General features: G+C 47.2%; 1 protein-coding gene and 1 long non-coding RNA gene across 2 annotated transcripts; one reads left to right on the top strand and one right to left on the bottom strand.

Annotated features, from left to right (window-relative positions):
* Window positions 1–3,893: 3,893 nt before the first annotated feature.
* Window positions 3,894–17,523, bottom strand: Rab11b (RAB11B, member RAS oncogene family). The gene is made up of 5 exons (XM_052746616.1): window positions 17,390–17,523; window positions 6,914–7,109; window positions 5,970–6,163; window positions 5,593–5,673; window positions 3,894–4,909 (listed from the first exon to the last, which is right to left on the bottom strand). Exons 1-5 carry the CDS (start codon window positions 17,427–17,429, stop codon window positions 4,764–4,766), a joined length of 657 nt encoding a protein of 218 aa, XP_052602576.1. The 5' UTR covers window positions 17,430–17,523; the 3' UTR covers window positions 3,894–4,763.
* Window positions 17,524–17,631: 108 nt separating this feature from the next.
* LOC128115667 (uncharacterized) lies at window positions 17,632–25,579 on the top strand. The gene is made up of 2 exons (XR_008220268.1): window positions 17,632–18,161; window positions 20,718–25,579. It is a non-coding gene; the product is annotated as an uncharacterized LOC128115667 (long non-coding RNA).
* Window positions 25,580–25,855: the final 276 nt, after the last annotated feature.

The raw sequence follows: 25,855 nt of genomic DNA, 5'->3' as shown, positions 1-25,855 counted from the left end.
TCAGTTAGATGATTCAGCAGGGAAGGGTGCCTGCCAACACCCCTCATAACCTCAGTTTAATCCCTAGAATCCACATGGTGAAGGGAGAGAAGCAATTACTGAAAAGTGTCCTCTGACCTCCACACCAGTGCTCCCCCACACAAACAAACAAATAAACAAACAAACAAATAATAAAAAAGGATAGAGGCTCATTTAGTGCACTGTCCTGGTGACTGGGAGGTCTAAGAGCAACATCTGGTGGAGGACTTTCTACATCTTTGTGATGTAGCAGACGGAACTGCAATGTGTGAGACACTATAAGTGTGCCAAGTTGGGTCTCTCTTCTTCATCTTATGAAGCTGCCATGCCATCATGGAAGCCCTACTCCGATGACCTCGTCTATCTAGTTAACTCACAAAGGCCACACTTCCCAACACCACCAACATACTGTTTCAGGTGTGGATCAGAGTTTTGAGGACACCCACTGAGGTTTCCAGAGTCTACTGTCCAGGACAAAGAATTGCACCTAGGACATATGGTGAGAAATAGAGACAGTCTGGGGCTTTAAAGATGGCTTAGTGGTTAAGAGCACTTGCTGTGTAAGCATGAAGAACAGAATTTGGATCCCATCACCCATGTAGCAAACCAGGTCTCATCCTGCACACACCTATAATCCCAGCACTGAAAGTTGTAGGGAGAGGGGGATTGCTTTGGCTTGCTAACTGCCAGTCTAGTAGGAAAAAAAATGCAAGTTCCAGATTCAGGGAGAGATCCTGCCTCAAGAAAGTCAAGCAGTGAATGATAGAGGACACCTGTTAACCACCTTTGCTACTCCCTACAGGTATGTGCATCTGCACACACATACAAACATATACCATACACACACTACAAACTCAACATATACATAAAGAGATGAAGAAAGAAAAAGTTTATGAAGAAACAAAAAGTAGGCTGGAGATGGCTCAGTGGTTAAGAGCATTGGCTACTAGAGGCCCCAGATTCAATTCCCAGCACCACATGGCAGCTTAAAACCATCTGTAATTCCATTTCTAGAGGAATCTGACACCCTCTTCTGGCTTTGTGTGGCCTGCATGCATGTGGTACCCAGACATACATGCAGGCAAAACATACACAAAAAAAATGTTCAAAAAAGAAAAGCACTCCTGAGAATGGGAGTAGGCTAGTAAGCTGAAGGGAAAATATGTGCTCAGAAGTGCTGTGCCATAAGACTCATTTTCTTTATAGGTAATTTGCATTGCACCTGCTTTCCCACATTCTATCTTGGGTTTTTCTTTTTCTTTTCTTTTCTTTTTTTCTTTATGTAGTCCTGGCTGTCCTGGAACTTGCTATGTAGACCAGGCTGGCCTCATATTCACAGAGATCCTCTTGCCTCTGCCTCCAAAGTTTGTAGGCTTTCTTGAGCTTGTTCTGTTTGTGCATGTAGACAAGGGTTTCCAGCGGTTTTTGTCTTTCAGGTGTTTATGTTGGTACTACTCTCTCCAGTCTCTTGCTGCAGTATGACATAGTGGGCTAAGTTACATACTTATCAATTCTATAACACATCCAACCTTATGTTGGCAAAGACTTAGCCCTGAATGTTCTGTCTCCAATTCTAGTCTAATCCCTATTGGATACAGAAGCTGAAGCTTGACTGAACAACAAATGTTTATGTGCTCTAATTTTATTTATGTTATTTGTGTGTGTGTGTGTGTGTGTGTGAGAGAGAGAGAGAGAGAGAGAGAGAGAGAGAGAGAGAGAGAGAGAGAGAGAGACAGAGAGAGAGAGAGAGAATATGCATGTGTGTAAGAATGCAGGCATGTGCATCCTGAGAGTCCACATCCCTAGCTGCAGGCTTTTACCAGGCTTACAGTACCAAATGTGGATTCCCTTCTGTGGAATGGGCTTTAGATTTAATCAGAGAGTGATTGCTATACATAAAAGCCACGCTACACTATTACACCAGCAGACATATCTTGCCTAACATGTTAGTACTATAGCATGCAGGGTCCATAGGCAGGGCTATTGATGACAGTTCTCCCCTAGCAGCCTATATAGCTTCTGGTACAATGAAAGATAGGCAGAAAGCTTCCAGACCAGTTCTAGCTTGATTTCTCCACTTCCTGCAACCAATATATATGGTGTTGTATGCATGTGTATACACTGCATGTGGGTGTATGTCCATACATTTATGTGTTTGTTTATGTATGTTCATGGCATGTGGGTACATTTGTGTGTGCACATTCCATGTATGCACTTTTGTGTGTGTGTGTACATTGCACATGGTGCATGTGTGCACGTTTGTGTGCAAATATAGAAATCCTCCTAAGGGTTAAGGTCAGAGGACAACTTTTGGAGGCAGTCCTCACCTTCCACACGGTTTGAGATAGGATGTCTTTGTTTTACCCCTGCAGAAGCTGGCCCATGAGCTTCTGAATATCCTGTCTCTGCCTCTCATTTCTCTGAAGGGTTGCTGGGATTACAGATGTTTGCATTAGTGACTCCAGCTTTAAGTGGGTTCTGGGATCTACTGAGTATTGGGATCTATACTTACATAGCACTTTTACCCAGAGCCATCTACCCAGCCCAATGACTGATTTGATTTATTTATTTATTTATTTTGTAAAAATATTCAGTTATGTGTCATGTGGAGATCAGAGGACTTGTAGAAGTTGGTTCTTTCACTGAGTGGGTTCCAGGGATCAAACTTAGTCATCAGGATAAATGGTGGCAAGCACCTTTATCAGAGCAATCTCTCCAGCTCATGACCTTTTTATCTGCTTGAACTCCTTCAGTGCCTATTGCTTTACCTTGGTCCCCATCCATCATATCTAACCTGTCCTGCCTTGGCCAAACCTAGGGTAATTCAGCCCCACTGCCAGTCATTGTGAGCAGGCCCTTAGATTGTGCCATCTCCTGCTTGTGTCTGCTAGACTCTCCACCTCACATCAGCAGCTTTGGCCTAGCCTGACTTCTGACGTGCCCTGGGGATCTACCTCAATTTCCTTGAGCTCTTTGATTTTTCCTTTCTTTTCTTGGACAGGGTCTCATGTAGCTGAGGCTGGCCTTGAACATGATCTCCTGCCACCACTTCCCAAATGTGAGATTTACAGGTATGAGCCACTGTAACCAGCTTGGATCAGAGAGATATGTCTGGGATTGCCTACCTCGCCTGTCAAGGGGGCTACATTCATTTTTGAATCAGGAGAGAAGGCGTCCCCAGGTTCTCTTCATCCAGAGACTAGGGCTTCTAGAACAGTTTGCTGTACTCAGATTGTAAGGTTTCCTCTAGAGGTGGAAAAGGACACATCTTGTTACTATGTATGCTTGGAGCACAGGGACAGGGGAGATGGGTCCTAGGAAGAGGCAGTGAAAATCAAGAGCCACTCACCTTGCAAGTCACTGGTGTTCTCCATTAGCCCCATAAAGTTTCAATCTTGAGTAAAGAGAGCCATGGAGGCAGGGCTGATATCAGACACAGTTACTAGGCAAGCGTTCCTTACCAGGAACCCAGATAAGGCCATTGTTGGCAGCAGGTAGAAATGGCAAGCTGTGGGCATGCTCATGCCTCCCATTCACACTAGGGGGCACCCTCGGACATGGCAATCCTAGATATAAGCTATTTGGGGGAGGTGGGTACTTCTCCCTAAACTGTTCTAAGCTAAGGCTGCCACGCCAGGTCACCAGTGTTTTGTTTTGTTTTGTTTGTTGTTTTTCCCCTCCCTACTACAGGAGCCATTTGCACAGGACTCACCCTCCCCTCTTTGGGGCCCAGGATCCTCATCTTATAGCCTAGTATGCAAGTTCAGCACGCCTACCCACTGCCTTCACCAGTACAAGACTAACCTACCACTGGGGACCAATAAGGGCCCCCGAATCAGGTGCACCTTGTAGAGATAAAGAAGACAGAGGCTGAGTGGCAGGTTTCTGTACAGAAGTTGGCTTATACATTTTAGTAACGGGCAACAGTGCAGGGGCTACAGGAAGAATAAGAGTTCGAGAGCTGGGGTTTGGCGTAAATTTTACAAAGTGTATAAAGAATCTGTGTTTCTCTACAATAACAAAAAACCAAAGGCTACAAGAGCAGTTTTATATACAAAACATGGAGATATTGCTTCACTTGCAGACAGGTTCCTGACCAGACAGGGAGACGAGACAGAGAAGGGACGGGCAGGGGACAACGCTGCGTGCAGAGGATGGAGAAGGGCAAGGTGTGTGTGTGTGTGGGGTCTTTTCCCAGCATAAATCTACAGGCAGGAGCAGGAGAGCGCAGGCCTGGGAATGCTGGAGGCCGTGCTGGCGCTGGCTATGGTGGTGTAGGCAGAAGTGTCCACCTGCCCAGCCCCTAATGCCTGGCTCTTCGGGCATCAGCTCAGAGGGTTTGGGGTGGGGATGCAGGGCCAGCTGGGTCAACTGGCCAGAGAGGGAAGGAGGTGATGGCTCCCTGGAGTCTGCCACAAAAAAACAGGAGAAGCTGGGTCCTTCCACTCACCTTCCTCACCTCTGGCTGGCCCCGTCCATTCTACCAACCTCCCCACCCTGTCAAGATGCCCATGATACCCAAGAGCAGGTACATAAGCAAGGGGCTTCTAGCTTCTCTCAAGCAGGCAGGACAGGAGAGGCCACTTGACTCCTGCTCCTCCTGGGCCAGTGGGCTGGTAGGAGGAGCTCACTTGGAGGGTGGGAGCAGCCTGTCCTAAAGGGACAAGGGAGGGGCCGGGAGGACACTGGAGGGGCTGGCCAAGGACCGAGGACGTGCACGCACGCTGGGTGGAGGCGCAGGGTGGTCACAGGTTCTGGCAGCACTGCAGCTTATTGGGTTTCTGTCCATCGGTGGTAGGTGGCACACTGATGTCCACCACATTGTTGCCAGGGGACTCATCGTGGGCCGCACGGTCAGCAATTTGCTTCTGTGACACAATGCGGTAGATTTCTGCAACAGGAAGGATGTAGTGAGCAGCTGTGTGCCTGCCCAAGGCAATTTACCTCTCCGAAGGACACAGGCCGGATGTTTCCTAATCCTCAACTTGACAGGACCTAGAATCACTGGGGAGAAGGCCCTCTGTGCATGCCTGTAGGGGAGGATCTTGATGACTTAATTGACACAAGCAGGACCAGTCTCTGCAGGGGTTGCTGGACTGTGTACAATGAAGAAAGGGAGCTAAGCATCAGTTTGTGCACATCCCCAGTCTCCTGACTGTGATGACGTGACCAGCTGTTTCAAGTACCCTGAGTTGTCAGCCAAAATAAACCCCCAAGTTGCCTTTTTATAGAGCAACAGGAAACAAAGACAATTCCCACCATGCTGTGAAGGACCCCCACCACATCAGGGTAAAACAGCATTGGGGGCTGGGCACCTGGAGGCTTCCAGGCACAGCCAAGTGGGCAGGGGCAGGGCACAGAACTGGTCCTAACTAGCCTAGGCTGTTTGTTCCTTCCCTGCCCTGCAGCTCCAGAAGGGCCCATCACAGGGACTTGGGTGAAGACCTCTGTGTCCATGCATCAGCAAGGGCTAGAAATGTCCTGACTTTATGGGGCATGGAAGGCCTGGACTGGGTTTGCAGTGCACCTGCACATTGGGCACTGTCCTTATACCCACCCAGACACTGGGCCTACCTGTGAGGATGTTCTTGAATGCTTCTTCTACATTAGTGGAATCCAAGGCTGAGGTCTCAATGAAGGACAAGTTGTTCTTTTCTGGAAAAGAGAAAATTCTCTCTTGGGTCTGGCTCCCACACTCCTCTCCCCACAACCCTCTCTAGGACTATGCCTGCCCACTTGCCTAACCCAGTATCAGAAGAGTTGCTACTAAGAGTTGGGATCAAGAGATTAACTTAACTGCTTAGGGACAAAAGGCTGAACACAGGCACTATGACATGAACCGTGACATTGGAGGAAGTAGGTGCCTGACTTCTAGACAATTCTCTGAATCCGTCAGTCTGGTTCTCAGAGCACAGTCCCACCATTTGCTGGCATGTCTGCCACAAGCTCACCTGCAAAGGCACGGGCCTCATCAGTGGGCACAGCCCGCAGGTGACGCAGGTCACTCTTGTTGCCCACCAGCATGATGACAATGTTGCTGTCTGCATGATCCCGCAGCTCCTTCAGCCAACGCTCCACATTCTCATATGTCAAGTGCTTGGCAATGTCATACACCAGCAGTGCACCCACTGCACCACGGTAGTACCTGCAGAGTAAGTGCAAGCATAAACCTCAGCACCCTCATGGGAACCCCAGGGGATGGTGGCTTTTTGGTCTAAGCACAGGGCCCGGACAGAGGCAGCCATCGTATCTTTGAAGGAGGCCCTTCACAAATGGGAGAGACTAAGGAGGGAATTTGGGGCTCAGGGCTAGAAGATACCCCAAGGCCATGAACAGGAGAGGATACAGCAGCTGTGCAGGGAGAAAGCTACTATCAGGTAGAAGTGCCAATGCCCACTGTGAATAAAGGCCTGGACCACATATGGGACCACTTCCATCCTCTGGGGATGAAGGACCAGTGATGAGACCACAGTATGATGTGAATGCAAAGTGTAGCAAATGAGGTGAGGGGGCAGCCAGGGGGCTCAAGGGTACATAAAGAGGCAGGCTGGGTGGGTCTCAGTAACTGGGAGGCTACAGTAATGCAAAATGTATGCTAAAACTGGGAGATGATGCCAGGACAGGAAAGCAGGTAGGCTGCCTGAGTGGGGTTGGGTCAGAAAAGGAGGGCCTAAGCCAGACCCTCACTGTCCACCCAGTAATAATCTCAGTGCCAGGTTATGCCCAAGGCTGGGTGCTGGTCTGCCCATGGGTTCCACAGCTCTCTGGATACCCTTCTGCTCCTTGATCTCAGCTCTCCACACTCCAGTCCAACCTTTCCATACCCTTACAAGCTCCTGTGTCACATGCCCACACACCCCTGCTATCTCCAGGTCTTAACTCTAGCTAAACTCACGCAGAGGTAATGGCACGGTAGCGCTCCTGGCCGGCAGTATCCCAGATCTGAGCCTTGATAGTCTTTCCGTCCACCTGAATGCTGCGAGTGGCGAACTCCACGCCAATGGTGCTCTTGCTCTCTAGGTTGAACTCGTTTCTGGTGAAGCGTGACAGCAGGTTACTCTTGCCCACACCTGAGTCCCCAATAAGCACCACTTGGGAGCAAGGAGAGAAGGAGGAGAGGTGAGGATCAGGCAGCACCCAATGTTTCCCACATCCACCCATCAAACCTGCATGGTGGCTCTCTGGTTACTGCCACCCACAGATACCCTGGTAACACAAAGAAAATGGAAGCTTCAGAAACAGCACAGATACCTTTGCTTCTCTTGTCCTTAGAGGAAGGCTGTCCCAGCTAGGACATGGTGATATCCCAGGCCACACTGCAGACAGGATGGCTTGAGACTCACTAACCCCAGAGCCTGATGGCTGAGTAGTCAAGAAGGGTCATAAAAAGCTCTGGATCTGAGTGACCTTGAGCCAGTCACTTAACCTCCCTGGCCCATCTGTTCTACATGTGTGAACAAGAAGGCAGTAAGCCTATTTGGAAGGTGGAATGAGAGCACACAGAGTCAGGACCTGGCCAACATGCAGTACACAGGAAGGGACACTGGTGAGCATTTGTCATTACTGTGGCGTTGTTCAGGGCACAGGATGGGTCAACATTCAGCAGGGTAAACACCTATGACAGTTGTGTCTGGTGTTTTAAGTGACAGGAAACAATACTCTTCCCCCTGTCTATGCTTCTCCTTCTCCAGCTGCTTCAGACAACCAAACCCTCATTCATCTGTAGAACTGGCAGTTCCATGAGCAGCAAGAACATGTGTTCTGGCTGCAGCCTAGACAGAGCTGGTCACCATTCCTGCCTGAGGTGAGGATTACTCTACTCAGTGCCCCTAGAGGGTCCCATCATTGTCACATCTTTATAAGGTTCACATGTCAGTGTGTATGACTTCCTGCAGCTTAGAAGCTGGCATTGTAACAGTGACAGGGAGAAAAGGTCTCAATGTAGCCCTGTGCATGCCTCCTTGAAGCTGGAGCCAATCATCTTAATGCCTACCATGAGTCAAGGCCTGAGTTCAATCTCCAGCACTGCATAAACTGGGCATGGTGGTGCATGCCTGTAATAACAAAACTGTAATCCCAGCACTCAGGAAGTGGAGGTAGGAAGATCAGAGACTCAAGATCATGACAGCACATGCTTTTAATCCCAACACTCGGGAAGTTAGCCTTGTCTACATATCAAGTTTCAGGTCATTCAAGACTACACAGTGAGACCCTGTCTCAAAAAGCTAGCCCCACCCCCACCACATATACAAGAAATTCAAGGTCATCCTTGGCTACTTAACAAACCTGAGCTAAGCCTGGGCTACAAGAGACATTGTCTGAAAACAACAACAAAAAGGAAATCTATTCCAGAATAGTTATCAGGACAACATGGCTAGGAAAGATAAAGTATTACAGATTAAAGCTCCTCAGGACACAGGGCAGGACACCAGTAGACATGGACTATGCAGGGGAACTGACTAGTGCCAGGCTGTAAAGTGAGTCCTAACCTGGCTTGGCAAATACTGCCTACAAGGGCTGCAGCACTCAGGCTCTGGGGTGGGGTCTGGGCTCGGGCCTGGGCAAGATTTACCATGCACATGTTCACATGTACATGTGCTCACATATCTGTGCTCACATGTCTGTATTCACGTGTGCATGTGCTCACACATATGCAATGCAGATGTAATAGGCAGTGGGCATCTAATCAGATACCTTAGCCAGAAATCTTATGGTCCCTGAAGGCAGTGGAACTCTGTAGCTGAGGGTGGGCCTACCAGTGGAGAGCCATGGGGGTTGCAGGCTTGGTCATCTGGGGCCTGAGGAGCAGGAAAGGTATTTGCCCAGGATCCCAGCCAAGGAGAGACAGGCATGGCTGTGCCACAGACTGAGCCCAGGCTCACTGGCCATACTGAATGGCTGAGAGACAAGCACTGGGGAGAGCTCTCAGAAGGAACCCAGGCCCCACCTGGGTGGGAGTCTTGAGGCCTGGAGGGACCAAGACCCAACAGGTAGCACCCTTCCCCTCCCTACAGCTACACTGAGCTGCTTGGCTTATATGCTCTGGTTTCTCTCTCTTGAAAAGAATACATTTTTTTTTTTAAAGATTTATTTATTTATGAATACAGCATGTATAACTGCAGGCCAGAAGAGGGCACCAGATCTCATTATAGATGGTTGTGAGCTACCATGTGGTTGCTGGGAATTGAACTCAGGACCTCTGGAAGAGCAGCAAGTGCTCTTAACCTCTGAGCCATCTCTCCAGCCCCAAAAGAATACATTTTTGTGGGGGTAGAGGGGAAGGTAAGAAGCCAGTGAGACAGGGTCTCATGATGTAGCCTTTCTTACCTCAAACTTTTGACTTTCCTGCCCCAGCCTCCTAAGTGCTGGAATTACAGAAGTGTATCAAGAGGCCAGGCTAAGAATATACTCTTTTGATGCCTCTAGGCATTGCCCTGATTTTCTCCTTTCTGCATATCTAACCCCTAGAAAGTGCTATCTATACTTCTGTTACTTCTGTCTCTGCCTCCAGTCCTCCAGGACCCTCTAAGCCCCAGACTGAGCATGGTTATCCAGGGTCTGGGGAGTAGAAGGAGCACCCACTTTGGGATCAGGACCCCAAGGTATGGGTAGAGATGATACAGGCAGGCTACAGACTTGAGGCTAAGCTCACTGGCTCTGGCAAGCAGGGTGAGGAACACAAAATGGGAAGAGCCCTCAGGAGGGACTCAGTCCCCACCCCCTATTAACATACCAACCTACAGACCTTCCAGAGGCTACAAGGAAAAGGTTAAGTCTCAGTGCCTTGTCCCCATGCAGCAGCTTAGAGAGCCCTCCTTCTCTCACACTGTTTCTTCCTGAGCTTCAATGACCCCATATTGCCTCCCCATCTTAGAGCTGCTGCAGGCTACCCCTCTACCTGAAAAATATAAGGGAGCCACAGGATTGGATCCCCAGGTGATCCCATCCATGCTTCTGGCTGCAAATATCGCTTATAGGCTGATGATTCCTACATTAACCTCCTTTCTGCAAGCCCAGACTGGTGCGCCCTCTGCCTTTATATCACCAAACAGAGCCTCAGCACTTCACGTCAGCACAACAGAATATTGTCCTGGTTACCTCACTGGGTGACCACTCCCACCTTCCCTAGCTTAGACAATGACTCATGCAACTTGGAAGGTACTCAGGCCAAGTCATCTTCAGTCCTTTCTTCCTCTCATATTCTAGGGTCAATCTTGTATTTCCTTCATAACTGAAGGGAAACTGCAGGGCACTTCTGAGGGCCAGTAATGTGCTGCTTCCATGTGGGTTCCATCAGGTGACTTCAGATAGTGAAGATATACTTGGTTATATACTTATATGTATACTTTCCTTTCTTTTGAGATAGGGTCTCAAGCAGCCCAAGCTAGCCTCCAATTCACTATGCAGCTGCAGAATACTTAGAATTACTGATTGTCTTACCTATACCTCTCAAATGTGGGGACGACAGGTATTTACCACCATGCCTACCTGGTATATATGATGTTGGGGATGGAACCCAGGGTCTCATGAATTCTAGGCCAATTGAGCTACATCCTCAGTCCTGTATGTGTACTTGTCTATATGAATTTAATTGTTAGACAAAGTGTGTGTGTATGTGTGCATGTGTGTAGATTCCTGCTCCTTACTACCTTCAAAGGCCAGGCCACCATCTCACAGTATCAGCCTTTACTTGAGGTCCCAGCCAAAAGCTTGTACTCACAGCCACAAGACATATGTGAGCACTAGAGCTACACTGTCTGCCCTGGGCAAGGACTTAGAATGGCTCCTAAGTACCTAAGAATCAAAACCCACAACCCCCCTGGGGCCCACAAGGCATGGTACTACATGCCCTGAAGCTTCTTTCCATGCTTTCCTCAATCTCCCACATGCTCCAGCCAGCTATATGGGCTCTGGCTCTTTCCCAACACATGGCACAGTCTTGCCTCAGAGCCTTTACACAGACTACCGTTGCCTGACCATTCTTTCTCTGGCCCCCACCTCACCTCTTTGAGAGCCCCTTGGATGCCAAGAAGACCCTACCTATAACCCTATTATAATCCTACTTTCCCAACCTTCCCTATTCTCTGTCCTATCTTTTCTTCCATAGCTCGTGCAACCCTCACATGTCTGGTTTTGCTCTGTGTGTGTGTGTGTGTGTGTGTGTGTGTGTGTGTGTGTGTGTGTGTGTGTGTGTGTGTGGCTAGTCTGCCCTATAAGCATGAATGTTGGATAGTCTTGCTCCCTGCTGTATCCTCAGGCCTGGCACAGGGCCTGGCACATGGTAAGTGCCAACAAATGTCTGTAGAATGAATCAACACACCCCAAAGCAGCTGGAAGAGCCTCCTTGCCTACCTCATCTGACCCCAGACATGCCTGGATCACCCTGGGAAAATGCCCATGTCAACCCCCTCAGGGCACAGGTGAGGATATGCAAAAGACAGGGAACCCAACCCATTTCACCTTCTGGGCTGGTTGCTTTAGAGCCAAGAATAGGAAGACTGAGGCAGGCATAATGGTACATGCCTATAATTCCAAGACTCAGGAGGCTGCAGCATAAGAACCATGAGTTTAAAGGCAGCCTGGGCTACACAGTAAATTCAAGGCCAGCTTGAGCTACATTTTGAGTCCCTGTTTAAAAGGACAAACTGCATTGGCAATGCTGCTCAGTTGGTAGAGTGCTTGTCTAAATATGCACAAAGCCCTGAGTTTGATCCCGAGCACTGCATTAAACTGGGTGTGGTGGGCATAAAGCTAAGCCTGGTGGTATACCCTGGAATTACTCTGGAGGTGGAGGCAGAGTAAGTTCAGGATCATCCCTGGCTACATAGTGAGTCTGAAGCAGGCCTAAGCTTCATGATGTCCTCAAAAACAAAACAAGCCTGGTGTGGTGGCTCAGGCCTTTAATCCTAGCACTCAGGAAGCAGACCCAGGCTAGCTAGGGCTACACAGTGAGATCCTATTTCAAAACAAAACAAAAACAACAAATCCCCACAAAAACAAAACTACAAACCAACAAACAACTCCAAAAACAAAACAAAACCCCACAAACATATTCATAAGAGGGGGAACAAAAAAGAGGTTGCAGAGATGGCATACACTACCTCACACAGTCCATTTTTTAAAAAAGGAAACTGAGGTTCAGATGAGGAATGAGGAAGCCAAAGCATGCTATCAGGGGTGTGGAGGCAAAGCAGGAGCCAGGGCCTGTGTTTATTTGCAGATTTGCCCCACTTCCCAATCACATTCACCAAGAAATGCATGTCCAGGGAACTTGCCTGGCAAGTCATCTAGGCAGAATCTGAATTCAGGTCTTTGAAGGGCCTTTCTTTCTCTTCCATCTCAATCTCACATCTACCCTGCCATTCTCCCCTCATCCCTCGCATGCAACTCAGAGGTCCTGGTTCTACCTCCTGGAGGCAATGAAGCCCAGTGTACCTCAGCCTGCCTATTTCCCAGCTTCCCACCACCTGGACATTCTTCAGGGATAGCCAAGAAACTCCTGCTCATCCTTCAAGATCCAACAGTCTGTGAGACCCCTCACTCAGGTCAGGCTTCTCCTCTCCAAGCAACTATCATATGGCCTGGTCCACAAGACATGTGATGATAGGCTCAGCATCTTCCTGAGACTCTGTGGGTACCCAGTAAAAGAATGCCAAGTTCAGAGAAAGAGGTGAAGCTAGACTAGGGCAGAGCCAAGGACTCCCAACCATGGTGGTTGTGGCAATGACTGGCTCCTGAGCCATGAAACAAGCTGAACTGCAGGAATCACTCTCCAGAGCATCTACCCCTCACTTCCTTTCCACAGGAGCTACCACAGTCAGGAGAACTTTGCTCCTCATTCTCACGCCTACAGGAATGACATGGAAAACTCGCCCTGCTCAGGAGGTCTCTCACACCCTCTGTCTTCTCAGTCTTGTCTCTGTTGCATAGCCTTCGGGACTGTTGGCCACAGCAGCTGCACTGTGACCATGACTGGACCTTGGGTCAAGCTTGTACCCAAATGCTTCTCAGGTGTAGGCTTAGCAAATTCTCAGAGCCACTCAGGGCCAGACACAATGTTAACAATCCCACTGCAGTTAGGGATACTCAACCCAAAGACAAATTCCCAGTCCAAGGTTACCCACTGAGAATAAGAATGCACAGACTAGATGGAGGGTTCACAGACCACGACCAGGTGAACAGCAGGAAGACTAGGCTGCTCAGGCCATCCCTGGCACAGGGTTCCTGATATACCAGGGTGGTGACTAGGCTGCCTCTGCATGTAGAATGGATGTGAAAACGACATTGTCAAGAAAACAAGTGACCAGTTGTCTTGAGCAAATAATAAGACCTTGAGGACACAGCCCCCAGCATTTCCAAAGAAGTCTGTGGCTTTGTTGGCTGGGAAACAGTCCCCCTGGATATGCCATTTGGCATGCTTAGCAGGCAAGCCCAGTTGGCAAAAACAAAGATCTGGAACCTCTCAAGAGCCCTGAATGCTCTAGCCTGTTCTATGACAGGGTAGCACCCCTGGAGCCTTTGATGTTCAGGCTGACTGAGCAGCTATTCAGTGTGGGGAAGATATCCTCTAGGAAGTGGGTCCTAACCATTCCAGACTCCAGGGACTGGCACAGGGGAGCATTCTTGCCTCAATTATTCTTTGGGGCTAGTGGGAGTCACTAGCACAGCAGGCCTGGCAGGCATATTACCTAGCCTTATGTAAGTGCTGGAGCTAGCCCTGTCCCTGGGGTCTAGTCTTTTCTATGTCCTTGGGAAGGGGTGGGCACAACCCAAAGAACAGAGTCTCTGGGCCTTTCACATGACCTGTGTCCTTGAAAACTGGGTGGGCACTAACTGGCTGGGAACTCTGGGAAAAGAGTCTGACAATGGGGCCTAGGTGGTCCCAGTATGGCACCCCAACTTAATGTTCCTTAGAGGAGAAGTCAGGGGTATCTCTAGGGATCCACCAGCAGGTTGGGAAAATGTCCAGTGGGTGACAGGAGAAAATTGAGAGAATAAACGTGAGTATCTATAATTAGGTACAAATAAACAACCTTACTCCTGGGACAGAGACTATTTATGGAGGAAAACAAATGGCATGTGGCCACCCACCCATGGGACCTCTTGGCCTTCACCTTAAGGTCAAGGGAGCCAATGTGTGATGCGGCTGCCAAAAACGTGTGAGAGCGCGCACCACTGTCTCCTTGTGGCCCTCCATGTCAAGGAAAGGTGACCAAAGCCTAGGATAAGGAGGTAAGGACAGGCAAGGCTGGTTTATTTAGCACAGAGATATGAGGGTAGGGTGAGGCTCCAGACGCTATCCTTCCCAAGTTTCTGGAGGTGGCAAAGAGAGCCATAGAGTAACAAGATCAGTCCTTGTCAACACTTCTAGCACAACTGTAGATTTTTTTGTTTTGTTTTGTTTTTCTTGAGACAGGCTCTCACTATATGTAACATAGGCTGGCCTTGGCCTCACCTTCTTGCCACTGAATATGAAATGCTTCTCCAACGATGACCCTTGTTATGATGGTTGGCGGGCCCTAGGCCTGAGCTTCTGAAAGCTGTGCGTCTCAGAAGGCACTGGCAGGTGCAGTGTATTCACATTCTGGGGGATCTGCCACATGCAGGCAAGTGATGTGATTGATGATAGTAGTTTGCCTGCCGCTAGCTCTCTTCCCTTTTAATCCCCCAGCACTCCCTTTTCTAATTTAATAGCTTGAAAATCTTAATGAAAAGGATAAATGTTAAAGGGTCCTCAGATGAGATGTAAAAAATGGAGAAGAGACCTAGGGTGAGCACTGGTGGGATGCTGACCTTGGGGGTTAAGCAGCTACTATGACTAACTGAAGAAGGCACCTGCCAGACCAGGAAAGGAGGCCAGTGGGGGAGGGCAACAGGGCAGGCAGGTACTCCCCCCATGCCAGCTACTGTAGGAGCTGATTGGCGTTTCCAGGAAGTGAGCTCTGGAGACAAGTACCAGGAATGGCAATGGGAGCTCCATCGCCCCTGACCTAGTAACTGCACTTCTGGGAATGCACATCAAGGAAACAGCCCACAGGGCAAAGAGAGGACTTGGGCACACATTCAATGCCAGGCTATTTATAACAGCAAAAAGTCGCAAACAAGCAGGGAATGACCACAGATGCTGAATGTGTTGAATTGAAGGAAAAAGATACCCTGCCCTGCCTGAAGCTTCCTCAGGGTGGGCTGAGTGGGGACAGGTCCCTGCCACAGCAGGTCTTGAGTCTGTTCCACCTGCCATCAGAGAGCCCTTCAAATCTCTGGTCTCCAAAATCCTTCCAAATCGTCCTCTGCCTCTGGAATAATACCTGGAGCCTAATCTGCTAATCAGTCTCACATCTGGATATATAGCCCACTATCAGCCCATGGTGCTATGTGGTAACTCTGTCTCTGCCTAGAAGCCTTTTGCTTTTGCATAGAAGCTACATGGCTATCACAGCTACCTCCACAATCCCAAGAAGCCAAGGCTGGCTTTGAGCACCAGGACATACTCCCAGAAAAGCAACAGTGTGTCCCTTGTGTACCCAGGAGTTAGCTCTCAAAACCAGCCACTGTTAGGTGGGGAGTCCAGCATGAATAGTACAGGGCCAAAAAGCCCACCTTGGCATAGAAGGAGTTACAATGACCGAGATCCCTAAATATGCTCACCAGAGAAATGAGGGACCCCAGTGACATGGGGGATGCTCACCAGGTAGGAAAACTCTTCCTGCTGGTAGGATACGTATGTCTTGAAGGGAGGTCTGACACCTGTTTGCTCCAGATCTAAGTTGCAAGCCTTGCCCCAAAACTCACACCCTAAGTGGCAAAAATCCATAAACTGTCCTGAGCCCAATCCTGCTCCACCCTTAGGTTCCTCTCTGAACTTCAGTTTCCCTTCTGTTTTGAGAACAGGCTATGGCTATGTAACCTAGGTTAGCTTTAAAAATTTTTTTGAGATAGGGTCTCACTTGCCACCCCCTACCACTCCCCCACTTCCTAGAACTCTCTATGTAGACCAGGCTTGCTTGCCTTAAACTCAAAGCTCTGTTTGCTTCGGCTTCCTCCTAAGTGCTAGAATTAAAGGTGTGTGCAATCTCAACTAGCCAAATTACATTATTTATTCTGTGTGCATGTATGTGTGTAGGCTCATATGACATGGAGTACACATGGAGGCAGAGGACAACTCGCAGACTCTTCCACCATGTAGGCCCTAAGACTGAATTCAAGTTATCAGACTTGGCAGCATACATCGATACCTGCTGAGCTACCTCACCAGCCTCAGGATGGCTTTGAAATAGAAAAAGATTCTCCTGCCTCCAACTCTGAATACTGGGATTCTAGGTGTGCACCCCTACAGGCCTGTTTCTTGGATAATATGGGCTGTATAAACTCATAAAGAGGATTAAAAGAGATCATTATTATAAAGTCTCTGAATAGTGTACAAACTGGGTCAATGCCATCCACGTGTGTTTTTTCTTTGAGAAAGGGTTCCAGTATTCAAGGCTGGCCTCTGCATTTTTTTTTTTTTGTTTTGTTTTGTTTTTTCGAGACAGGGTTTCTCTGTGTAGATTTGCGTTTCCTGGATCTCGATCTGTAGACCAGGCTGGCCTCGAACTCATAAAGATCTGCCTGCCTCTGCCTCCCAAGTGCTGGGATTAAAGGCGTGCGCCACCACCGCCCGGCAGGCCTCTGCACTTTTGATCTTCCTACCTCTGCCTCCTTGGGAGGTCTGCACCTTCACACAAGGTTTATGCAGTGTGGCGATAAATCCCAGGGCTTTGTGGATGCTACTGCTAGGCAAGCTCTCAACCAATAGAACTATATCTCCATCACTTACCCAGAGTTTGAACTAGTGCTGCACACACAGGAACCGTCCCACCCAATTCCAAGGCACCACAATTTAGGGCTCCAGCACATGACCCAGGCTCTACCCCAAGATAGGCCCCGCCCCTACCAGTCCAGGCCCAGCCCTAGAAGACTCACACCAATCAGGCTTCCTGGGCACGCCCACAATGTTCCCTAACTGCCCTAACCCCATCTATAACCCTGCTTTCAACGCAGCCCGCCGACCAAACCCAGGGAAGCCCCGCCCCTCAGAAGCCCCGCCCCAACGGCCTCTCCTACCACTCCGGGCCCCACCCCCTCAAGGCCTCGGGCCCGCCCCGGTGCATCCGGGGTCCATAGGCCTCTCTGAGCCTCCCTCTTTTCACCGCTGCGCACTATGGCCTGAAACCTAGCGAGCTCGGCTTGTCGCGGCTTTCTCCAACTCCCTACCCGGGGACAGGCCTCGTTGAAGCCCCGGGCTCCACCCTGAGCCCTCTCGTCCCCTAGCGGGGCCTCGACCCTCCGGTCGCTACAGCGCCCTTGCACGTCTGTAGTCCACCGGGCGCACCTTTGAATAGGTAGTCGTACTCGTCGTCCCGGGTCCCCATTGTCCTGGCGCTTCCGGCGGGATCGGCGACTCCGCAGCCCCACCACAAACACCCGACGGGGGCGGAACCGGCGCCGCGCAGAGCGGCGGTCCGACGGCCAGTCAACGGTGAAAGCGGTAGTGACAGGCATCCGGGCAAACCAATCAGACTTAGGAGCCGAGTTTAAGGGGGTGGGAGCCTCCTGGGATCCACCCTTCTAGCCCTCGGTCTCCAGGAGAAAGGCGGAAGGAATGCGGACCTTTTCGAAGTGACAGACTCAGCAGCCTATCAGAAGCCGAAGGAGGAAGGCGGGGCGGAAGACTTGAACAATGAAGTGGATTGACGGAGTGAGTAACCAATGAGGGACTGGATTCAGACTCGGCTTTCCAGTGGACCTGTCCGGGAAGGGAAATTGAGCTACCTCCAGGTGATGTTAAGGATTTTAACGTCCTGATGACATCACAGGTCAGTGAGTCTGCTCTGGCCTCTTACTCTAGCCCCATAAATGACCATTTCCGGGTGTATGTGCGTGGTTAGGGGAACCTTCTCTGGGTTGCAGTTCCCCAGTTCTTTGTTTAAACCTAAAGGTTATGTTAGTACCTCCAAAACAAATGGGGATCCTAGACCTTTATTTGTTCCTCTTCTCAACAAATTGATTAAGTCTCTTGTTTTCTGCTTTTCACCATGTTATGCCCAGATCACGACCCCAAAGAGACCACTGAAGACCGTGGATGTCCAGAATGCAACAGCAAGGTTTATTCTGTAGATACAAGGCTAGACAGGGAACTCATTCCTACACCCAATACAGTGAGGCAGGGAGGAGTTGCTCTTTCTTTGTGAGGCTAGCTTTTTTAAAGGCAAAAACCACAAGCCCTTCAGGGTAGTGGGGGGGGGGGGGGGATTGCACGGGTGCAACTCGGATTGGTTTATTTTTATCTCTGTTCTCTTTTAATTGGGTGAGTGTATGTAACCTTTGAATTTACTGGTTGGGGTTTACAATTATCCAATTATCATTTTGGGGGCAGTCTAGCACAAGTCCCAGGCTTTGTCCTTGAGCTGCCATGGGGGCTGGCTGGCCTAGCACGTACTGACTGTGGGGGCTGGCTTAGTGGTCTAGGCTCTGTCCTTGACTCATGCACATAACTCTTAAGTTGGTGAGGGGTCCCAGACAGTAAACATCTGGCTGAACTTTGAGCAGTCAGAGTACGTGCAGAAAGGGATCTACTGCAAGGACTATGTCTTTTGTTCACAGCCCTCCCAGAGACTGCTTGCTCAGTCTCAGGAAACTGAAATTGAGGCCTGATCTCTGAGAGAAGACTGAGCAGCCTGTTATGGCATCTGCTTGGTCCTTTCAACCATTACTCATGTTTTTTTCTTTTCTTTTTAAAGACAGGTTCTCACTATGTAACCTTGGCTGGACTGGAATTAATAATGTGGATCAGATGACCCGTCTGGCTTTCTTTTTTTTTTTTTTTTTTTTTTTTTTTTGGTTTTTGGAGACAGGGTTTCTCTGTGAAGCTTTGCGCCTTTCCTGGAACTCACTTGGTAGCCCAGGCTGGCCTCGAACTCACAGAGATAAGCCTGGCTCTGCCTCCCTAGTGTTGGGATTAAAGGCGTGTGCCACCACCGGCCCGGCCTGGCTTTCTTTTTTTGAGACAAGGCCTAATGTTACTCTGGCTTCAAACTTACTATGTATTTATCGATTACTTTGAACTTTTTCTTTTTTTTCTGTTTTATTTGGAGCACAGGGCCTCATTGTAGCTCCAGCTTGCCTGGAACTTGCTGTTTAGAACTCAGAGATCTACCTACCTCTGCCCCCCCAACCCCCCTACACACTGGTATTAAAAGACATTTGTTACCACACTCTGGCCAACTTTGAACTTCTGATCCTCTTGTACACTAGTAACTTAGAAGTTACCTCTCTGATCTCATTTTCTTCCTCTGCACATGTATTCCTAAGATTATGTGGATTGTTTCCTTAAACACATACATACACAATTAACAGTCTACTTTGTGCCATGAAGTCTTTGTTTAAAAGCTATTCAGAGGCTGGGAATAATAGTATGGGAAAGGAATGCAGCTTAATTATATTTATTTTCCATGTATGTGTGTTTTGTTTGATTGTTGTGCACTATATGCATGCAGTGCCTGTAGAGGCCAGGAATGATATTAGATCCCCTGAGACTGGAGTTACAGACAGTTGTGAGCCACCATGTGAGTGCTGGGAATCAAACCTGGATCTTGCTTAAGAGGAGCCAGTGATCTTAACCATTGAGCCATCTCTTCAGCCCACAGCTAAATTGATTAGAATGCATAGGCTTAGTTTCAATCCCTAGCACTAAAGTGAGGGAAAAAATTCTTAGTGGCACTATAACAAATGTTTAAAAACTGCTTTGGGACTGAAAATGCTCAAGCAATAGAGTGCTTGCCTAATACGCACAAGCACCTGGCACATAAACTGAGTGTGGTGGCACATGCCACTAGAACTGGAGAGCTGTAAGCAGGAGAGTCAGGAGTTCAAGGTCATCCTACCCAAAAGGTAGTTTGGGGTCCTTACTCAAAACAGAAACAAAAACAACCAAACAAACAAAAAACCAGGGCCTAGAGAGATGACTCATCCATTAAGATCACTTCCTGCTCTTGCAGAGAACCCAGGTTTGATTCTCAGCACCAGCATATCAATTTACAACCATCTGTAACTCCAGTTCCAGGGGATCTGATGCCTTCTTCTTTCTGCCTTGGGGTCCTGTATTCATGTAGTACACATAAACTCCCAAGTACAGACACATTCACATTTTATGGTTGCACACAACTTTAATCACAGCACTTCGGAGGAAAAGGCAGGCAGGCAGGCAGATCTCTGTGAGTTCAAAGCCAGCCTGGTTCACAAAGCAAATTCCAGGACACCCAGGGCTGTTACGCAGAGAAACTCTGTCGAAAAGAAAAGAAAAGAAAAGAAAAAAAGACCCGTGAGAGAAATAAAAAAAAAAAAAAACATAGAAAGAAAGAAAGAAAAAAATCCAACAAACTAACAAACAACACTCTTTTGTTAAGATATGCTAACTCCTCACTTAGGCCCTCAGAATAATAAAGGGAAAGACAAAGGCCTGATATCTCTGTCTTCATTTTGTGTCTGTCTCCTTTGCTTTGGATAAAGACTCCTCTTTGCCTGCAAAGACATGTTAATCACTCAGGAGTGTCTTGTCTATCTTATGATTCTGAAAGCACAAAGTGAGGTTAATGACTTAATATCTATAATCACCTTGGATTCCAAGAAACACAAAGCCTTCCATTACTTTCCACCTCTAGATAAGGGCAAGTATCTATGATGAGAGCAAGGCTGCACCCCAGAGCAGAAGTGATGTCTTTAGCTGGTGACCAATCCCTCAAGCAAGATGGTGATAACTTCTTTGGACGACCTTGAAGAACCAGAGCAGAGATAATGATCGATGAGATTGCTATTTGACTTTTACTACTTTCTTTCTTCTTATGTGTATGTGGTATATGTATGTGCATGTTCATATGTGGAGGTGGTTTTGTGTGTGTATGTGTAAACAAGCTTATGGAGGTCAAAGGTTGATGTCAGGTGTCTTCCTCAATAGCTACCACCTCAGTTTTGAACACTGAACCTGAATCTCACTGATTTGGCTGGATTAGCTGTCCAGCAGGCTCCTGAGATCCATCTGTCTTTGACCCTTAAAGCTGAGAGTGCTAGTGCACCGTCCCACACCTGTCTTTGTATGGTTGCATCTCCCCATCCCTAATTATACATACTCCTTGACCCAATTCTGTAAATAATCTAAAGCTGATATCAGTACCTCAAAGTTAAGTGGGATCATGATAGTCCTTTATTTATTCCTTTCCCCACCATATTAATTTAATCTCTTTTCTCTACTTCTCATCATTTTTCATGTTTCTTTTTTTAAGGTTTTTTAGAGACAGTCTCTCTGTGTAGTCTTACTTGTTCTGGAACTCACTATATAGACTAGGCTAGTCTTGAACTCACAGAGTTCTGCCTGCCCCTGCCCCAGTAGTGCTGAGATCAAAGATGTGTGCCCCTATGATGGTTTGAATAGGTATAGCACCTATAGACAGACTCATGTATTTGAGTGCTTGGCCCATAGGGAGTGGTACTATTAGGAGATATGGCCTTGTTGGAGTAGGTATGACCTTGTTGGAGAAAGTGTGTCACTGTGGAGCTGGGCTTTGAGGTCTCATATATGCTCAAGCTATGCCCAGTGTGGCACACAGTTCACTTTCTGTTTTGTAGTGATATATTGTGTCCCCCAATATATTGTGCATCCTAATAAACTTAACTGGGGTCAGAGGACAGAACAGCCACTAGATAGACATAGAGGCCAGAAAATGGTGGCACACATGCCTTTAATCCTATCACTTGGGAGGCAGAGATCCATCCGGATCTCTGTGAATTCAAAGCCATACTGGAAACAGCTAGGCATGGTGACTCATGCCTTTAATCCCAGGAAATGATGGCAGAAAGCAGAAAGGTATATAAGGTGTGAGGAGCAGGAACTAGAGCTGGTTAAGCTTGTAGACTTTTAGCAGCAGTTCAGCTGAGATTCATTCTGGTTGAGGACTCAGAGGCTTCCAGTCTGAGGAAACAGGATCAGCTGAGGAATTGGCAAGGTGAGGTAGCTGTGGCTTGTTCTGCCTCTCTGATCTTCCAGCATTCACCCCAGTAACTGCTCTGGGTTTGTTTTTATTAATAAGACCTTCTAACAATACGTGCTACACTATTGTCTTTGAATCAAGATGTAGAACTCTCAGCTCCTTCTCTAGCACCATGTCTGCCTACATGCTGTCATGTCCCACCATGATGATAATGGACTAAAACTCTGAAACTGTAAGCCAGCTCCAGTGAAATGTTTTCTTTTATAAGAGTTGTCATGGTCATGGTGTCTCTTCATGGAAATAGAGACCCTAAGACAGCCCCCATACCCAGCTAAAGCATATATTAATGCCATGGGGTAATAAAATCTAGGGAATTAAAACAGGGTAAGAGGGAAATGTTACATTGGAAACTGGTGCTGTAACTAGAGTTTGGGGAAAACCCAGGCTCTTGTAGCCCAATAGGTAAGGTTAGCTTACTTGGCCCAATATGCCAATTAAAGAGAATGGTGAGAAGAATGCTTGCTTAACAAGAACCAAACCCTGGATATCATCACCAGAAATTTTATATATATGTCAGGTATGTCTGTAACCCCAACCTTTAGTAGGTAGAGGTGGGAGGGTCAGAAGTTCAAGCTCATCTATATATAGCAAGTATATAGTATATAGCAAGCTCAAGGCCAATAGGAGCTTCATGGGAACCTTTCAAAAGAAAGATGAGTCAGGAAGATCTCTGTAAGTGCAAGGCCCACTTGGTCTACGCATCCAGTTCCAGGACTACATGGACTCTGTCTCAAAAGAGTGTGTGTGTGTATTTTTACTTTGTATTTTTCTTTTAATGTACAAAATGGTATTTTGGTATACAAGTGCATCTATTACCTTCTGTGATTAACTTTTCATGTGTATTTGACATCTACTCTCAGGAAAGCTGTGGCCCACATTGCAAATGAATTGCTGTCTTTCTCAATGTTATTAACCACAAAACATGCATCAATTTCTTGATCCATTTAGTTTCTTGTTTTGTTTCTCTTTCTAGTGTAGAGGACCAAACCTATGATCTATAGGCAAGTGCTTGGCCACTGAGGCCGCCCCCACCAGCCCTCACTTAAGTTTCTGTAGCGTTAGCAGAATATCCGTCCCAAGAGGGCGGGGATTGTGTACACATCATTGCTGTACTCTTGTGCTGAACATCTGTTGAGTGAAGAATAACATAACAGAGCCCAGGTGGTAGTTACATAACACTTGTTTCTGTTGTTCTGTTCTTGGTTCTGGGGACCTGACTCAGCAGTCACTGTATCAACTGAGCCATCTCCCCAGCCCCTTGCTTAGGTTTATGTTTGCTCATTTGTTTTTGTTGGTTGTTATTTTCTGGTTTGAGGGGGCAGTATTGCTGTTAGGATATTTTAAATTCATTATGTGACAATTTCATGCATGCATCTAATGTATCTTAACCACAGCCACTTGCAACTTTATTTGTCTAGAATTGTCTCTATCAGGCTAGCCTATGGCTGTGTCTGTGGACATTTTCTTGATTGCTAAATAAAATAAGAGAGCTTAGCATGCTTCAGTTAGTATTATCCCTAAGCAGGTGGGCCTTAGAAACACAGTTGTACATGAGCCTAGAAACACCTCCCAACATGCTCCTCTTCCAAATTCTTGTCATTATCACTCACTCATTTATTCTTTTTTGTTGCAGTGACCCATTGAGTCCTGTTTGATTTTGGTTTTGATACAGGGTTTCATATATCCCAGGCTTACCTGAAACTCTAATGTAGCCATTGAGCTACTGATTCTCCAGCTTCTACCTTCTGAGTGTTGAGTTTCCAGGCATGTGTCTCTATACCCAGTTTTATACAGTGCTGAAGAACAAATTCCAGATTTGGTTCATCCCAGGCAAGCACCCTATCACTTGAGCTAAAATTCCAGCCCTATTGTAGCCATTACTTTTTATATTATTTTATTATTTTCTTACATTTATTTCATTATTCTTTAAGAATTTCATTCATACATCATTCCCACCCAACACTTTCATCCCTCTAATTCCTCTTTTATTGTTATTTAATTGTATGTGTGTGTACACCACATATATAACAGTGCCTGCCTGCAGAGACCAAAAGAAGGTATCATATTCCCTGGAGTTGGAGTTTACAGATGATTGTGAGCTGCCCAAGTGCAGTAGGTGCTCTTAACCACTGAGCCATCTCTCCAGCCCCTACTAGAGCAATTCTTATTAACACTTGGATGTCATCCTTGAGGTGTCTATCAGGCATTCCAGACACAAATATGAGCTTTGTTCATATCCATCCTTCCTCCACCCTCTCAATGACAGAGGTCAAGTACTTCTCTGTCTACAGCTGTTCTTTTCTACCTGTCATCCTTAAATGCCTTATTCTGTCCCTTATCCTTTTTTCTCAGCTAATTTTGGTTATTAACTTTATATATCTGAGAAGACTGAGCTGCAGTTAAGGAATTGTCTCTATCAGGCTAGCCTATGGCTGTGTCTGTGGACATTTTCTTGATTGCTAAATAAAATAAGAGAGCTTAGCATGCTTCAGTTAGTATTATCCCTAAGCAGGTGGGCCTTAGAAACACAGTTGTACATGAGCCTAGAAACAAGCCACTAAGCAGTGTTCCTCTGTGGTCTGTGCTTCAGTTCCTTCTTCCAGGTTCCTGTCTTGAGTTCCTGCCTTGGCTTTCCTTGGTAATTGTGGACTGTAACATGTAAGCCAAATAAACCCTTTTCTTCCCTGATTGCTTTTGCTCAGCATTTTATCACAGCAACAGAGAAACAAACTAGAATGTTGGGAGCTGTGCGGCCTAGTTTTAGACCAGCATATAAGTGCTTGTCCAAGTCTCCAGATGAGGCAAAGCCTATGGCAACAGTCTCACTCAGCAAGGACCATTGGACTTCAGGACAGCACAGAATGCTGCTGGGGCTATGAAACCTGCACACTCTCTTCTCTCTCATAATATTGATGATTCTCTTGGTGGTTTTTAGTGTCACTTTGTCAGTCATGCATGGGACAGATGTGATCATTCCTGGAAACCCAATTTTTTCTCAAATATTTCCCCCTAAAATTCTTTGGGAGCTGATGCTTCTCAGGTTTCTTGACTGGAGATGCTGTCACTCCAGACTCCGGGAACTGTCCTGATTCAGTGCTGAGAGAATCGGAGGCAATTTACCCCTATTTCGGTAAATATGCTTTGTTAAGTTTTGAACGATATTGTTGTTCTTGAAAGATATTGTTGTTCTTGAAAATGTGTTCCCATGTTTATCACCTTTTAGTTTTGTAAAGACAAGATGTACCTGGTTTGATATTTGGCCAAGCTAGCAAAACAATAAATGTTGTTTTGGGTTTAAAAGATGTTTTGATGTAAAAGTTGGGGAAAAAGAAACATATTTGACATATTTGTTTTTGTCAGAGGTTAATATTGGAGGATGGGGAAAAAACTTATTTGTTAGTAGGGAAAAACATGCTTGTTTGGATGTATAAATAAAGACTGCTGGAGCTATTCAGAGCCCAGCACTTGTGTGAAACTCAGCTGGTGGTTGGATAGTTCTTTTCTTTGCGCCGACCCACCTACCCCGCTTCCCCATCTCAGGACCTGAACCCAGGCTGTGGCAGTGGGACCTCGCCACTAGGATATGCTGGTTCTGATTGCTTCTCATCCACTTCATGCTATCATTTAGTCATGACCCCATCACTAGACTAAGCAGTTCCTTCCTTTCTGCTCTCCCTCCTTTGCCCTCATCACTCACAGTACACTGTTTTTCCTAAGGCCACTGGAAAGAGTATTTATTTAGTATCTCTAGTAGC

This window comes from Peromyscus californicus, unplaced genomic scaffold (assembly GCF_007827085.1).
Source record: "Peromyscus californicus insignis strain IS unplaced genomic scaffold, ASM782708v3 Scaffold_1__1_contigs__length_55948999, whole genome shotgun sequence".
NCBI classification, from domain to species: Eukaryota; Metazoa; Chordata; class Mammalia; order Rodentia; family Cricetidae; genus Peromyscus; species Peromyscus californicus.
This window is presented reverse-complemented; position numbering and strand designations above follow the sequence as displayed.

Bases quoted from the DNA above. Each gene is read 5' to 3' on its own strand.
- Rab11b (XM_052746616.1), bottom strand. From the start codon at position 17,429: ATGGGGACCCGGGACGACGAGTACGACTACCTATTCAAAG. The intron at 7,110-17,389 runs GTGCGCCCGGTG...CTTGCTCCCAAG, and splicing joins GTACGACTACCTATTCAAAG to TGGTGCTTATTGGGGACTCA. The intron at 6,164-6,913 runs GTGAGTTTAGCT...CTTACTCTGCAG, and splicing joins TACCGTGCCATTACCTCTGC to GTACTACCGTGGTGCAGTGG.